The sequence below is a fragment of the Biomphalaria glabrata genome, chromosome 12, assembly GCF_947242115.1.
Source record: "Biomphalaria glabrata chromosome 12, xgBioGlab47.1, whole genome shotgun sequence".
Lineage (NCBI taxonomy): Eukaryota > Metazoa > Mollusca > Gastropoda > Planorbidae > Biomphalaria > Biomphalaria glabrata.
In genome coordinates, this window is record NC_074722.1 from 23,489,214 (window position 1) to 23,507,729 (window position 18,516).

An 18,516-nucleotide genomic window follows, 5' to 3' on the forward strand; every position below is an offset into this window, starting at 1 on the left:
GCCTTGGATATGTTTTACCACGCTGACATTTGCAATATTTTAAGTTTTAGTATCACTGCTTGGTATGGCAATCTGAGTATTAAAAATAAAAATAAACTTTATAGAATCCTAAATGCTGCTGGTAAATCATTGGCAAAAAACAAACCCCATTTGGGCAGCTGTGTGAGACAAAAATCTATAATAAAGCTAATAAGATCCTCGAAATAAAGAATCACTCTTTGGGTCAGGATTTTGTGATTTTACCACCACAAAAAAGATACAAGACACCGATAGCAAAGACAAACACAAACACTCTTTTGTTCCCCTGGCAATCAGATCATTAAATAGAAACAATCTGATTTTAACTTTTCGCATGTAAATTATGAGTGTGAATATGAAAGGTGTTAAAGATGTAACTAAATTATGTCCTGGGTGGAAAAAAAGAAAAGAAATATGTCAGTCATCTTAACAACAAAGAGAAGTACTTATGGTACAAACCAGGGCACAAAATAAAACTATTGTACCTGAAATAGAGTTTCCAACACTTCTATTAAATGAAGTAGGTGTTTCTAGAAATGTTTGAATTAAAATGCAAAAAGAAGATCCCATTATCACAGACCTACTAAACAAAATTTACAATCACATCAACCAAAAATAATCATCATTTAATCATTAATGATTTAGCAGTTAGGTGTAATAAAAAGTCAACTGTACAAACATTTAAATCATAATACCCCAAACACTAGAAGCAAAAAATGTGAACATGGCACATGATGATCCAACATATGGCCATTTAGGTAAGAAAAAGACTTATGCTAAAATAGCTGAACATTTTGTTTGCCCAAAATGAGAAAACAGATTAAAAATTATATAACAGCTGCACACGATGTGCAAGGCAGAAAACTATTCCAGAAGCACCATTTCAAAAATCAGATAAACCATTGTATTTTTGGGGACAACATTGCTGCAGCTATAGGGAGCACTTAGAGCAAGCAGTAAAAGAAAGAAATACATATTGAAAGTAATAGATAAATCCACTAGAAAATCAGTTGGTGATAGGATTTCTTAAGGGTAAGACGTTATTTATCGACATCGACTGTTGCCTACAGAATGCCACATTGCCATTCCATATAGACTATAATGAACTGAGTGTTTACAGAGTGTCACATTACTATATACTATGAACTATGGTGAACTGTGAGAGGCATACATATGGACTTTGGAAACTGTTAGAACTCTTGTCTTGAAGTGAAATCAAAGGAACTGTCAAGATGTCTGGATGCCTTGTATTATGTTTGTAATGTCTTTCCCCTATTAATGAAATGCCCTTGTAAAGACTTGACAGTAGTTTAGTTCAGTAATAGAAAAAAAAATAGACATATTTTTTTTTCCAAACAGGGGGGGGGGGGGGGGGATTTTGAACGCGACTAGTGACGCTATGACTTAGTTGGGTTAGAGACTACTTAGAGAGAAAATCAGTTGGTAATAGGATTTCAAGGGTAGGACATATTTTATCGACGGTTTTGGATTTCGTTTCTATACTTGTTAATCGTGTGTGTCATCTGACCCGTTGCTTAGTCACATTGAAATACACCGGCATAAGAAACCCAGACATCTCCAGAATACTTCTGTCGAAGTCAAACAGACGATACTAACTACTAAACAGGCATCAACACAAATAATAGATAAAGTAAATAACGAAGTATACAAAATAAACAGGAATGGGCGAGAATGCTCTGTAAACATAGATACGCTAGTAAAATTAGAAACCAGAAACATACACACAGAGGTACAAATTAGGGGTGCACCGGATAGTCGCTCCGGCTTCTGCCGAATATTCGGTCATTTTTCAATATTCGGCTTCGGCCGAATAGTAAACCGGATAGTAAAAACAACAGCGTAGTACCTATATTTCTATTAATATTGTTAGACACCTCCGCGCTAAGTCTTTTCCAGATAGGTCAAACGGAGGTAACACTTAAATATCGAAACAACACAGGCGAAAGGCAAACAATATAAAGGTAGTCGACGCTGATAAACGATGTCGATAAGTTGTCAATCAAGGGTCTGGACCACAAGCCACACCCTTTACACTGTTGACCGGGTAATAAGTTTGTTTACTTTTGGTTAAGTCTCAATTAGAGGGCTGGACAACAAACCAAGCCTCTACACTGTTACCAAGATTGCTAACTTGGAGGTAAATGTCAATTATGAGGCTGGACATAAAACATACCTACAAGAGTGACTTTTTGCAACCCTAGAACCAAGAGTATATTATTAATAATTATTATATTTAATAGATAGGAACTAATTTTAATGTAGATACAAATAGAAAGGATATGTGTATATTGGCACAGAAGACACTGACCACTGGTATCTTTAAAGGGAGGGCTCAACAGACTCACTCTCAACACCCCCAACTTCTTATTTGTTTATTCTATGACACTTAATGTATTGATTAACATTGACCATTCTTAAGCCAGAATGGGTTAACTCAAATTGTTAAGACATATTGACACTGTCTAAAGGTCACTAGATGATGACACTAAATTTGTTTACTTGGAGAGAAATGTCAATTAGGGCGCTGAACTACAGGACACACCCCTGAAGCAGTTGAACCGTCAACAAAAAAGGTTAGCTGAACCCAGTTTTGGGGACTGTTTCGATCAATTGGTGGCACAAGAAGAAGCTAGTGTACCAACGGTCGGCAAAGCACAAAGTCAGCGAGATATGATTAATGTAGAGCTGTCCAAATACCTGAGTGAGCCACTGATTCATCAAAAAGATGATACAATTTTATGGTGGAAGGTCAATACCAGTAGATTTCCTGGATTAGCAAAGGTTGCTCAAATCTATCTAGCACCAGCTCCAACCAGTGTGCCATCGGAGAGACTGTTCAGCGTCGCTGGACGAATTATCAATGACTATCGTACAAACCTTTTAACAGACAATGCTGAAAAACTTATTTTTCTGAAATATAACTCATCTTTAATGTAACAATCAACTAATAAATTCTGTTGAAACTTAGATCCTGGATTAGCAAAGGTTGCTCAAATCTATCTAGCACCAGCTCCAACCAGTGTGCCATCGGAGAGACTGTTCAGCGTCGCTGGACGAATTATCAATGACTATCGTACAAACCTTTTAACAGACAATGCTGAAAAACTTATTTTTCTGAAATATAACTCATCTTTAATGTAACAATCAACTAATAAATTCTGTTGAAACTTAGATCCTGGATTAGCAAAGGTTGCTCAAATCTATCTAGCACCAGCTCCAACCAGTGTGCCATCGGAGAGACTGTTCAGCGTCGCTGGACGAATTATCAATGACTATCGTACAAACCTTTTAACAGACAATGCTGAAAAACTTATTTTTCTGAAATATAACTCATCTTTAATGTAACAATCAACTAATAAATTCTGTTGAAACTTAGATCTTGTCATATACATTCATTTTATTTTGCTGTGCTTTAATGCTTTAACTTTTAAAGGATGTGTATGATCTGTATATTATTATTATATTATTATATTAAATTAGCATTATGTATTATTTTGTAAATAAATATTACTGTTGAATTACTTTTCTAACGTGTTAACTTTAAATCTTACTCTTGTGTTATGCGTGTCTTGATTGAATAACAATATATATATAAACATACTTGCATTAGTTTAATTATACATTGAAGTGAACATGTGGAGATCTTAAATAAGTTGTATATGTTATGCTGTTGATTGTGTATTCTATAACCTGACACTTATGACAATGTATTTATGAGAAAGTGAACTAATTTGAAAGATTATAATTTAAAGCGAAGACAATACGTATTAATAAAAGCAAAGTTGACTGGAAAGTAAGTATGAGCAGAAGTATGTTATTTTATTTGTGTGTATCATCGCAACGATCATTGGATTTGTATATTTTAGATTCCAGAGAGGAAATGGTAAGCAAAGGAAGAAATAAACTTGAATCTATTTATAGGTTGGAAATTAATGGGTGCCTCAAGTATCACTGTTTGAACATTGTAATTAGTTGTTAAAGACTGTTTTGTTGTTTGTATCAATAATAGGAAAATGTCCTGATGCTCTTCAGTGATGCATGTGGTTGAAAATGAACAGTGAAACTTGGCATCGGAAACAATATTATTAGGACTTGCACATAATGAACTTAACCTTGTACAGCGCTGGTTGTGAAAGTGTGTTTTCGTGTGTGAATATTCGAATTTTTAATCAATATTGTTTTTGTACAGTAGTTTCGCTGAGCTTGTCAATTGTAGTCAAACTGAATTTCCATTACATTGGATAAAAAAAATTATCTAATCTTATCGTAACTTTTGGACACTACATTGTGAATGGTCAACGTAATATTTCGTTCTAGTGGACTGTGACTTACAGAAAGGTTTACTTTGAACTATGTGTCATGTCTTTGAATTGAACTGGCTGCCAGAGACATAAACTAGCTTCTCTAGGGCTACGTTTAATTATTGACCGCTGCACGGGTGACCAACGACACAATAGACTCGGCACCCTATTCACACCTTCTCACCCCCACCCCCACCACCGTAGGATACGCACCGCTCTTTCGGGATGGCCAGAGAGTCGAACCACAGCTCCATACCCGGTGGAAACCAGAATTGACCGTTTTTATACACCCACCGACACCGAAATATTTAACGCGACACATTTAAGAGAAACCTCCGACCATAAAGGTGTAATTCTGGGACTAGGGGGAAAAATATAAAAAGGGAAAAAAAAAGAATCCCATTGGAAATTAAATAACAACCTATTAGAAAACCCACTAATCAAAAGATTAATAAACCAACTCCCTCTAGCAACAGCACAAGTCATGTTAGAAAACGAATGCAAATTAACTAAGACGTGGACAATAATTAAAAATTCATTTAAACAAAAAGTTAAAATTTTAGAAAGAATTAAACAAACAAAGAGGGGAAAATGAAGAAAACAATAAAAAATCTGCTAACTCAAACGAAAGATGAAATAGACAAAAAAGAAACCAATCACTCAACTTGAAGAGATATACAACCACAAATATAGAGGGGCCGAAATCAGGTGCAAAGGTAGGCCTACCCATATGACAGAAGGGCAAAATAAAGTTTACTTGGCGGTAGAACAAAATACGCAAAAAAATTAGAATGATAACCAACCTAACAGACAAAGACGAGAACAAAATACAGGAGAGTGACAAAATAATAGAAATTTTTACAAAACATTTCGTCAGCATGTATAAGGAGAATACGCAGATATAGACGCACAAAACATACTTCTAAAACACTGTAAAACAATACCTCCAACGGAAAAAAACAAAAGACATATACCCTTTACATTAGAGGAGCTGAGGGCTGCTTTAGACACAACACAAAATAACAAATCTCCTGGCCCAGACGGTTTGACATGAATTCTATTAAACTTTTTTCCCCCCAAATAGGACTCCTACTACTAAAACTATACAACGACATGTTAGAAACAGGACAGACACCTATAGACTTTAATCTTGCATACATCAAGCTATTACCGAAAAAAAAACAACTGAAAACAACACATCTAGTGACTTTAGACTTTGTCTAGATCAAGAGTAAATTCTAATTATCTTATATTCTATTTCTACTTTATTTCTAATCTAGATCTAGAAGTAGGTTTAGATCTACAGTTTCAATAGTAAGTATTTGATTCGAATTCAACTTGAATATATGATCATATAGATTACAGATTCTAACTAGATTCTAGATATATGACTATTATGACAAAGCCCATTCCATGGCATGTGTGAGATCAATTTTTCAAAGCAACTATAATTATTGAACTTCATCTAAAACAAGTTTAAATTCATTCATACATTCACAGAAAATAGAAAACGGCACCATGCTTATATGACTTTATCTCTTCAACTATAAAAAAGATGATGTAAAGCAATACAACAATATAGATTATTATTGATTATAGATCTTATAATAATGGCAATATTAAGATTAAGGATGAGTACAGCGTTTCACATGACTACATGATATATAGATCAGTCAGATATTTTAAAGTACATCATTTAAAGTACACTTTGTCATAATTATTATGCCAACACATTGCTGTGTGCCTTTTTGTGATGTCTCTGGTGGACACGCGTTCCCAAAAGATGATGAAATACCACAAACATGGATTAGAGCCGTGAAAAGAGGAGGTCCGAATCATAGCCATTGGTCAACCCAAAACCAAATACAAAGATTTGCAAGAGACACTTTGTTAAAGAAGACATGAAGTTATATAGTTAAATTTGACAAATGATCTGGTTAATAAATTGTTTAAAAACACTACATTCTTTTTTTTCTACAGTTATTTTTATGTGTAAAATTGTGTATCGGAAAATGACGGGTACTACAGTAAATGCAACCACTGTTTACAATGCTGTTATGCAGCAGTTCACTAAAGATGACATTCCAGTTAGTAATTTAGTTTCATGTCTTACTGACGCAGCTAGCTACATGACTGGATGTAAACAAGGTTTTTTTAACTAAGCTAAAGACCATTGCTCCAAAACTTTTACATATTGATAATGATGTTTGTCCACAATATTGTGAAAATGTTTTGTCGTCAACATTTTGATAAATTTGTAGAAAATCTACTTGATGCTCTTCACACTGATTTCAATTTTGGTAGTGACCTCAATTCTTTCTTAGAAGACATATCATTATCATTAGGTAAAAAGTAATACAGACCAAAGGAAAGAGTTCCACATAGGTTGCTATCTGTATTGGATTGTTCAGTAGATCTTGTTGATAACCTGGAACCTCTAACAGTTTTTTACTATGCCTGGCTAAAAGTTGAAGATAAAATGGCTTACAATAGTGTAATTATTAATATTCTTAAGAATATTTCTAAAGACAGTAGAAAAAAAAAATGGAGAAGATGAGATTGGATGCAGCACAAGCCAGAGCTCAAACTGCACAGACAACACAAGGAAACAATATAAAAAATTCAAACAACTCTACCATACAGAAAGACAACCCTAATTCTCAAACATGGTTAAAAAGAAAAATACAAAGCTTTGATGAGCAAAAAGATGATATTGGGGACTTCCTGAAAAGGTATGAAGCAAAAATGTCCACATTCAACATGCCAGAAGAAGAATGGTCTGAGATACTAATAGACTTTGTCCATGGTCAAGCTCTGACAATATGCCAAAACCATAGGGATTACCTTAACCTTATACAATTTCGGTTTAAGACTCAACAAAATTCTCCCTATCCAAAATAACACACCCCACTATTTCAGCACCCACATGCACCTCTTTTACAGATCACTAACCTACAAAACAATGAAAATCTAATGCATCACAAAATTATGAAGGGAAGGGGAGGGACGGACAGACATTCCACACAAAACTAAAAGCATCTTTTCCCCTTTCTGGGGCTGCTAAAAATAAAAAAAATTAAGTAAAATGTACATTAGGTAAATGAAATTGCAATGTATAAGAATTTAAATAATATATTTAAACAAAAGGAACTTTAATTAGAGAATAGAAAAACTGAATAGAGGAAAAATTTAAAAAAAAATTTAAAACATAGGGTATGCAAGAAAAAACTGTAACAAAGAAATATATGCATATGCATATGTGACAAGTCAAAAACTCGCTGTCAGAGTCACTCAAATTTATCACAGCATTAATTATTATTTTTCATTATTTATTTATTTTATTTTAATTATTTTCCCATCCTACCCCTAAATTCTCCACCCGCTCCACCCTTTCCGCTCCAGGCTAGACTTAGTTGACCACATTGGAGATAGCTAGGCCACGTCTTTTGATTTATCTTCCCTTGACCGGGGCAAAGATACACACAGACTCTTTGATCTTATCGGCAGGATGTCTGACAGCCGCAGTGGGCACCACCTTGTGTGGAATGCAAGTCACTCCCCCCCCCCCTTTCTCCTATGTCTCTCTTTGATCTAAGAGATTACTCGGGTCAACCCACCGCGTGGTACTCCAAGGTGCGACTCTTGTCGGACTTCACCCACGTGTAAGATAATTCTTAAGCCTAGGACATTTCCTGTTTCCGCCCACATTCTCCAGGCCTGTATATAAGGTAAATTAAATCAGGCCAGACTCTCTTTCATTTCTCATTCAAGCTGAGCTATCGAGTCTGGACTGCTTCATTTATTCTTACTCCTAGAGGAATACCTGGTGGTAAGCCGAACTTAATCACAAGTTCCATCTTAATTACTCTGTGTATATTTCCATTGGATTTTATCATGTGTAGTTTATTATTTCATTTATATTTAATTAGTGCATTGTGTATTTCTCACTGTCGTAAGTAGAAAACATGAACATGGCTAATGTATATTTTATGTATTGCATTAATCTATTAATGCTACGTTGCTCAATTGATCATTGATGCAACCATGTATATATTTGTACACCTTATTTTATTTCCTTTATCTCGGTTGACAGCCTTGATAATTTTACTATCGCACTAATACTGCGCTTAGAAAGGAGATATGAGTTATCTCCCCTGTATTGAATTATCTCCCCTGTAGCCATTTCACCCTAACGAGAGTTGCGCCGCTTGAACGGACACCCTCTCCATTCAAGCGCGCTCCATTGTTCTCGATCGACGGTCATATGTAAACATACCGTCAGGGTCGCTGACCACCGCCCAATTCAACCCCCCCCCCCCTTTTCTTTCTCTATCCACCTGTGTTGTTTATTTGAGATTATTATTTCCCCTTCTATGTACATTTTATATTATTACTTTCCCTTTTATGTACATCTTTATATTGCTACTATCAGCCATCTATTATTCCAAATCCCATTTGTCATCATCTCCCCTTTTGTGCTCAAAAGCAATTTTACCAATCTGATGAATGCACCTCAGTCGAGGGCATCGATAAGATGCATAAGAGACATGTCCTAACTTGTCTTTATTTATCCGCAACCTCCTTCAGGTGTCTGCCTATTTATTGGATCAACGATCTATTTATCTATTGGATTAATCACCTATTCATTGGATCAATGATCTATTTGCCTATTTACCTGACTATTTATGTGCTTAGTGCTATTCAGCACTGCACTTGCCTACTGAGATCTACTCAACTCTACCACTTGGCGCTATCGGCATTGCCCGCCTATTCGACGGCCCACCTGTCAAGCTATTAGGTGCGACGTCCCTATAGATCCAGATCTGTGTGAGACGTCATAGCTACGCCAACCCTCTGCAATTCACTGGACATATCCTGTCAACTACACTGCCCATGGCAGATCTGCTCTGCCAGCAGTAACCTTGTGCCCACAGTAGCCGGCCACCCGCCCTACTGTGCCCACTACAGATATTAGAACTTGGGATTGAGACGCCACAAGAACTATATCACCAGCGTCCCTCTATCCGCTAGAGCGCCACCTCCAGCTGCAGAACCTCAAGCCAGGACACAGCCAGCTGCGATATCAACAGGAAAACCAGCTAAGTCAGAGGACAAGGTGACATACTCTCTTATTAGGTGCAAGAGTGATGATTAAACATAGTATTATTCAGAGATAGATGCAAACCCTCCCCCTTTTTATTCTTATATGTATATTTATGTAAATAAATATTCTTCATTTTTAACTATTTGTATCTATCTTTCATTGCTTGTCTCGTTGCGTGTCTGCTCCCGATTCATATGCTGATAGGTTGGTGTGTGATAGCTTTCAAAAATAATCATCCCCTAGACATTAAACGCGCCAAACACACGTCACATTTCACCACCTGTCACAGCATATAAAGAAAAAAATGTGCGTTTTCTTTGTCATAGTTATCAATAACAGTAATATACAAATTAACCAAATGTACACCAATAACCAAAATTAAATGGCTTTAATAGTGCCAATGTTTTTGTTGAGATTCTGTAACCCATAACTATTCCTAGTAACAAAACTCAAATAGATTAGATTTCTAAATTATTTTTATAATCTAACCCTAACAATATGACTGTGTCTGTAACCAGAGTCCGGATACTTAGTGGGGAATGAATAGGTATACAGTTGTGCCCCTTGAAATTGACAAAAGCAAAAACAATTTAAAGATAGTATGCAATCACATAGACGACACCTTGCAACTGTGAAAAGACTAAAACAACAGATTTTTTTTTTTAAAGTGTTTTTTTAAACAATGTTTGCACCCCAAAACTAAACCAACTGGTACCAAAAGAGACAATGAGAAGAGTGAAGGAGAGAGGGAAAGGAATCTTGAGGCTAAACTTAATAATTCAACAATTGGAATTGTCTAATACAAACTGAATACTGAGACAAAATAAAGTGACTTTGGATCAATTACCGCAACACAAAGCGCAGTAGACTTCAATCTCGAGAATATAGGACAAATCCCTAATTTAATGAAAAACTATGGGCACTCGGACACAACTAATATTAGGACAAAGCTAAAATTCCCAATGGAGGAGATGAGAAAACCCTCCAGGAATATAATATAAACAATGAACAATACTTGCCTCGCCCTGAAGTTACAAAGACAATATTTCCAGAAGGAAAATCAAGGGAAAGAACAGCATGTTTTGTTTGTTACTGGTAGCTCTAAAAAGGTATGTAGTTGATTTTACTATGATTTACTAGTAACTAGACTTACTATAGATCTTTAGATGCTAAAACCATTTCATTAAAGCTCAGCTTTTTATTTCTTTTCATTAAATTTATTTTATTTTGTGATGTTTAATGTTAGTATATCTTCCCTTTTTGAAGTATGTCTGTATTTTAAAAAATATAAAGTAACTATGTAATGGAAATAAATACGTAGGCCTAGTTGGAAATAAATAAACAGAGAGATTTTTTTAACTCTCTCCATTTATTAAGCAACAGAAGTTTATAATATTTTTTTATACATTTTTTTTCCTATATTTTTTAGGATTCAAGCAATGATAGCAACGCATTTCGCTGAAATATTCTGGAAGATATTCATCGACAAGTTTAACTGCACTACACCACACTGTTATCTAAATCTTTTAACAGGGTGTGTAGATTTAAATCTTTAGGAGATATAAAAGTAATTTGAGAAGAGCACTACTCAATTTACAGGCTATCAGAACAAGCAAATTATACAACGAGATGTATACTTGGCGCAACTCAAATACGAATATTTCGATTTGCTCATGAATAAGAAACTTTTGGACCAAATCTAGATTTACTAATCCAGAGAAAGCACGCTTTTCTATTTTAGCTGCTGAGGAGAACTTAATTTTTGTTTTTCTTTTGCCGGTGTAATTAAAAGTTTTTTTTTAATTATTAGTCAGTAAGAATAGCAATCCACTTGGATTATCAAGATTTCAGAAAAATGAAATTTTAAAAAGTTGTTATAAGATAACTCTTGTTGAGAAAAGAAGCTAAAGCACACATAGAATTTCAGTTGATAGAAACATAAGGAATTTGCTATTATTCTGGAAAGTTTTAAATCCATGGTGTAAATTTTGAATTTTTAGCTTTTTTTTTTGGTCATGTTGCTTTTGATTTATATAGTCATCTTAAAAGTAGTATAACTTAAAATCTAACTGATGAAATGATGCCAAATTTTGAACATTATTAGACTATATGTATGTAAGTGTACAGTGTTATTTTACATTTTACATAGTTTGACAAATAATTTTTTTAAAATCAATTTTTCTTAAAATAATATTTTTCTGAAAATACCAAAACTAAAATTGATAAAACTTTACAACCATTTAAGATATTTGCATGAAAGTTGAAACAAAAAGATATATGTTAGTACTTTAACAGAGAAATTGTTTAAAAACATTTCATGATGTTCATCTTATTGTCTGAAATCGCTAAAAAAAAAAAGAATTGTAATAAATGTTGAAGTGTTACATTATAGAATCATGTTTCCTACTGCAAAAGGAAAAAAAAAGAGTCTTTTTTCAATTTGTTCAAAAGTCTCACCATTTTTCAAATCATAAACAAAAAAAGATGGCGGCCTTTACCATGGCAACTACAAAAAAGACACACAATTTTCTAAGTTGTTTTTTTATCAGGCTGAGTTACCGTACCAACCAACTAGTTTTGATAAATTTCTGATCAAGATGAACCTCTCCTTAAGTTTAGAATGTTTTATAATTAGTATACATCTCTTAAATTTAATATGACTACTAAAAAGAGAATTACTTTCCCTACAAATAATTTATAAGTGCTAAATCTTAATATTTTTTTATTTTTTTTTAGCTTATCAATGGACATCCAGCTAAAGTGTCTATCCAGTATGAGTGGCTAAAATTAGTATGCAAACAAGGCAGAGCCGCAAAACCAACATCAAGTAAAGGTGTCCGGCAGAATCGAAGGTTATTTATTTTAATATTTTATAACAAAAGTAAAAAATATTTTGGAAAGATATGTTGTAGGGGCAGTACCAGGTTTGAAACTTGGTAAAGACTGGGATTTTTTTTTTTTTCCATAATGGTATTCATTGCAATTTTATTATTGAACCACCCCCCAGTCCTCCCCATCTCTCAAATCAAAATATTGACAAAGTAGATAGATTAAAAAAAAAACAACATATATAATATTGACATTATAATAAATTTTTTTAGGTCATGTAAACATGATGTCCAGCATTGATTCATTCAGTGATAGGCATTCAGATGTTACTGGCTACCAATTCGTTATCACAAAGGCAATACTGTCACATGAAAATCATCTCACAGATCATTTGGTAAGTTATTAAAAAGCATATTTACTCCTAACAATTATCTCTCATGAATTTTCACCTGTCAATATTGATTTCCAATAGCTATATACAATTTTTAAATTATTTTCAGACTGCACTTGTATATCCAGTAAATAGGAAAAAAAAAGCCACACGAAACTGTGGATTTGATGGTTGACACCAAAATACCACATTCAGAATTGAGACAAATCATTTCACAAAAACTGAACAAATGTGTTCTTGTGAAGGACGTCGAGAATTATAGAAGAAAACTTCAAGACCCCTGCACTAACAGTGAAGGAGTAGAAAACATTATTAACACTATAAAGTTTGGTAGTGGATTTGTGAAATATGGTGCAATGCCAAACAATGAATTTCTGTATTTGGCATACATTTAATAGATTTTAAAAACATTAATGTGTAATAAAATTATGAAAGCATTAAATTTTATTGATAAAAAAACAACATTAAACGACAAAGTAAAATGAAAATTAACAAAGGGGTCCTCGGATATGATGTTGATCCGTTCCTAAGTAGTGCGGTAAACTGATTTTCGGTGTAAGTTAGAAAATATGCACATACTGTATGTCAATACTGTAATTGTAATCTTAACACAGTACCCTGCATAATTACCAACAAAAAATCAGGAAATATCCACAATAATTATTTATGAACTAAAACAGATATAAAAAAGAACATGTCTATTGGGAGGAGGAAGCTGCAGAAGGTGCTGGAGAAACAGGGGAATGTGAATACAAAACAAGGCTTTTTATAATCAATATAGTATAGAAGACATGTGGCGTAGCCATAAAACATTGTAACTTGAGATTGATGTAACCAGAGAACCTCCTGTATGTTTCAAATTCTACTTACTTTAAGAACTATAAATTGTGCAGCACACCAGTACTACTGACATCATATCTAAAGAAATATTTGGTTATTTATTTGCACCAATTCACAGCACCAATTTCTAAACTGGAAGGTGGAAATTTAGACAATGTGTATTTTATTTTACAACTATCTAACCTATTGTTAGATATGTTTGAGAGGTGTGCAGTGGTCAAATTTTGACTAAAACATGAAACCTTACAAATGGGCTACTTTGGTTTTGGCTACCTAGTAGTGAATGAAAAGAATGACTGGAAAGTTATTAAAATGATAATTGAAATAATTATTTTGTGACGTGATGCAGAGGGGGGAGGGGGAGGGGCTGAGAATTTATGATACTTTGTGACAAGAAGGGGGAGGGGGGGGGGGTAAAAAAAAGGTCATTTTTTGCGTGACGTCATTTAGAACGACCCCTTATTGTATTTAAATAAAGGCAAACTGGTTAAATACACATTTTCAACATTGTAAGCCTTAAATGTAATTATTTTGGTCATTCTGTGTTTAAAAATATTGCAAATATTACGAGAGCTGAAAAAAACTTAAATGTACCAGAAAATAAAATAAGAAGAAACAAAACCAATACTAGAGACCTTAATGATGATTATTATGTAGCAGGAAATCATTAAAATAACATTTCCTAGAATTGTCAGCTTTTTAAATCACATTTTTATCATTTCCTTTAAATACTCATTTTCAAAAACAATTACTCTCGTACATCATATCTCTAAAAGTTATTGATGTATCTATGAAATTTGGCACACAGCTGCAGGAATATATGTAGATCTCTGTAAACTAGTTATTTCTATAGATCTATAATACTTCTTTCCCAACAAAATTTTTCTTTTCCCTACCCCCTCTTTTTTTAAGAAAAAGTCCAATGCAAACTTGTAAAATTAATTTGTTTTTATTTTTTTTTTTTGCAGCAATCTTTTTTTTTCTAGTTTACATAGATTTAGATATAATAAACTATAAATGTGCAAAGTTTTATTTGAATATCTTTGGTAGTTTTTGAGATACTGTGTACAAAAATTACATATTTTTGGGTGTTTTTTTTTCGCCTCAAATTACATTAAAAAAAATATTTTCTTCATAAATATATTCAAATTTGTAGGCAAAATATTTTTTTTTTCAATCATTTAAATCACTCTAAATAATTTAGAACAGAAAAAATCAGTTTAAATCACGTATTTCATTTAGGGGTTTAAGCTGTCCTGAAGTTTGAAGAAAGTAGGCAAGCAATGGAATTCCCTGAAAATGAGTTGAACATAACATTGAAAACAAACTGGTTAGAATAACAGCTGACAATAAATAAAATACTGCATTTTCCCTGATGAGATTATTTTTTAAAATAAATTAAGAGCATGCTAGTAAATATTTGGCACTATTGTAACTTGTTTTTATTTATTGTCACCAACGCCTGAATCCTCTGACTGAGCGGCAACGTGTGGGATGATCAAGTGTCTGTCAACAGAATTGGCCTGAAACTGTGTCTTGTTTGCTGGTGTACCACAAACGCCCTGAAGTTAGAACCGTCAGTCTGCTCTAGTGGCTTTGGCTGTCTGTGGCTATTCTCTTCTGGGCTACTAAACGGAAAGTCCTTGGCCCATGATTTCAGTTCGGTCCTATTGCAGTTTAAGTAGATAATTATAGTTTATTGACCCATAGCATGCCTAAATTCATTTATTTTGTGGTGCTAGAGTATTTCAGTGGGACAGTATTTCTGCTTAAATTTAGAATAGTGTATAAAATGGAGACTAGGTAGACTTTAACTGCCCAGTTCATCAGTGATGGGCATGCTCTGGATATGATGGTGAGATCTTAGCAAGGTATGTGGCAGATTATGAGAGAGCTAAGAAAGAGGAGTTTGAGCATGAGATGGGAAAAGGGAAAAATAGAGCCGTTCATACATTTATTAATGGATACATTTAGAAAATGTTTCTACCCCTTTTACTATCTCAGCATTGATGAGATGGTTATTGGGTTTAGAGGCAGGTGGCAATACAAGCAGTTTAACCCTCAAAATGCGTGGGGCCACGATCGTGGCTTGATGTAAACAGAAATTATAAGGCGTGAGGCCACGATCGTGGCTTCGTTTATGTACGGTCGTTTCTTTCGTATTATCTCGGTAATTAGTTGCAAAACCGTACATATCCGTTTACTTCCTTCACTTCCGACTTTGAATTTGCAAAGGACGCCAAGTTAATTTCTTTCTATACGTTTTTAATCAATCAAAAATGAGTAGTGACAGTGAAGTTGATTTTCCAAATCTGAATAAGGACAACCTAACTGATGAGGAATTTATGGATTCTGATTTAGATGCAGATTTATCTGGTAAGTACAAATTATACGGTTAATTAGGTCTAGGTCTAAATATAGGCAATATCCTTCACGTGTATCGATCTTTTTTTTTTTTAAACAAATGTTTTTATCCATAGATTATTTTAATTTGGGGTGACCAAAAGTAACTAAAAAGGGCGTGGCACCTCAAATTGTTTGTTTACATTATTAGATTATATCAATATTTGAAAATTAGTAAGCTTTAATTTAAAATATGATATTACTAATATTGATCTAATAGATCTATCTAGGACAATCTAGGTCCTAAGTCAATCTGTAATATAATAATTTCAGTATAATTAGTCTAGATCTATATCTTATGATAATTTTTTTTCTTTCTCTTCAGAATCAGATGAGGCAGAATCTTTTACACCCTCTGCTGAAGAATGGAGACCTGTTGATCATGATTGTGGTCCCAGGCCAGTTTTATTTACAGCCCACCCAGGCCCAAAACATGCACCAGCTCCAGATGCAAAGCCTGTGGACCATGTCAACCTTTTTTTGACAGATGACATTGTCAATTTGGTTGTCAACGAAACCAATAAATACGCCAGGCAGTTCATCGAAGATAACCACGAAAACCTGGAAACCAGGCCAAGATCTCGTGTCCACAAGTGGACACCTATCTCAAATGAAGAGTTTAGGGCATTTTTAGGTGTGACAATGAACATGGGATTAAATAAAAAGCCCAACTACAACGCATATTGGGACTCCTGCAATCTGAGCCAAGAAACACCTTGGTTCCCTGTTCATATGAACCGAGATCGCTATCAGATTATTCTAAAATTTCTTCACTTCGCTGACAACACGCTGTAACCAGATAGAAATGATATTGGTTTCAAGCTTTTCAAGGTCCAAGAACTTATAAAGCATTTCAATGCTAAATTCAAATACTTTTACCACCCCACTCAAAATGTCAGCATTGATGAAAGTATGATTGGGTTCAAAGGAAAAACCCCTCATATCCGCCAGTTTATGCCTAACAAGAGGCATGCCAGATTCGGCATTAAGATGTGGTGTTTGTCAGACAGTGCTAATGGCTATCTTTGCCAGTTTGAAATATATGATGGCAGTCAAGGAAGAAGAATCGGCAATGGCAGGTCATATACACATGAGCTTATTATTAGGCTTATGACTGCAGCCGGTCTGTTAAACAGAGGACACCATTTGGGGATAGACAATTTTTTTACCTCCATTGAATTATTGGAAGAACTTTTCACTGAAAACACTACAGCTACAGGAACTGTTAGATCTAACAGAAAAGGGCTACCAGATGTTTGTGTCAAAACAAAATTGAAAAAACAAGGAGCTCATCGCAGCCAGAAAAGGTAATCTGCTTTGCTTGGCTTACCAGGATAATAGCAGAAAGCCAATCTTGCTGTCTACTGCTAGTAAAGCTGGTCTCATTGATACAGTAAACAGCAGGAAACAACCTGTAACAAGACCTGCTGTGATTCATGCCTATAACCAGGCCATGGGTGGTGTTGACTTGGGCGACGAAAAACTTTACATGTATATGGCTGAGCGCCGAAGCTTGAAATGGACAAATAAATTTTTTTTTTCCCTATTTGGAAGAGCTATTCTAAATAGCTATATAATATACCATAGCAACACATCAGACAGACCAAAGCTCTCAAGGTACAATTTCATCGTGTCTGCACTAGAGAGCATGACATCAAACTTTGTACCCCAAAAAGTGATACGTAGAAAACGCACTAGAACAGAGATGGAGGCTGCAAGAATGGGTCCAACACCACTAACCCAGACTGTAGCAGGTCATCCACTTGATGGACATGATCTGAGCAAACTGCCAGTGGGTAAAAAACGACAGTGTGTTGCTGGTCATCCAACTCGTGTCAGAACTGGGTGGGAGTGCACAGGATGCAAAGTTGGACTGTGTCCTGAGTGTTTTGCTAAATATCACAGACAGTTGTAAATAATCATTCTTTCTACTTTTACAACTCTTGTATATATGTGTGTATATATATTTTTCTTAAAATTTTCTAAATGTGGTGGTTTTTTTAAAGTTTTATTAGTTGTGATTCTCACGGATTAAATTTTTATTGTGCTTTTTTAAAAAATGGTTTGTATTATTTTTTAAAATAATTATTTATTTTTTTATAAATATATGTTAATTGTCTGGACTTAAATTCCTTATTCAATTAGCTTTTCAAAAATGTATAGGTTCAATAGGCTACTATGCATAGTTTAGCTACTAAAAGAAAAATAAGCAAGTGGGTATCCAATGTTTGTAAACACAAGAATTTTAATCCCACTTTTCAATGCACTCTCTATAAAATAGCTGAGCACTTGAAGGGTTAAGGCCACTTTAGTAAGCCTAGAAAATATCATATTAAACCTTTGGCTGTGTGATTCGGCAACTGGCTATGTTATTGATATATTGTCATATTTTGGGGCCAATACCTCTCAACATAAACATACTTGGTTTTCCAAAAGTAGTCAGTTTGGTTTTGCAACACAGGGAAATGAAATGGTTCCTCAAAAAGAGAAATCCATGCTCTGTGTTGCATTCAATGACAAAAAGGAAAAAAAAAAAAGATTTTTACAGATGCTGAAGAGGGCAGCGGAAAAGTAAACATCATTGACAAACCTTCGATAGTTCATACATA

At 34.4% G+C, this 18,516-nt stretch overlaps 1 protein-coding gene across 2 annotated transcripts in view; it reads right to left on the bottom strand.

Annotated features, from left to right (window-relative positions):
- The window catches only part of LOC106079810 (beta-1,3-glucosyltransferase-like), an 88,962-nt gene that overhangs the window by 38,798 nt on the left and 31,648 nt on the right, over positions 1–18,516 (bottom strand). The window contains exon 13 of one of the 2 annotated variants that reach the window (XM_056006887.1): positions 11,620–14,797. The exons of the other annotated variant lie outside the window; for it this stretch is intronic. Within the exon in view, the coding sequence (XP_055862862.1) occupies positions 14,751–14,797 (47 nt within the window). The 3' untranslated portion in view covers positions 11,620–14,750. Of the gene's footprint in view, positions 1–11,619; positions 14,798–18,516 lie in introns of those variants that run through there. 2 annotated transcript variants of the gene reach the window in all.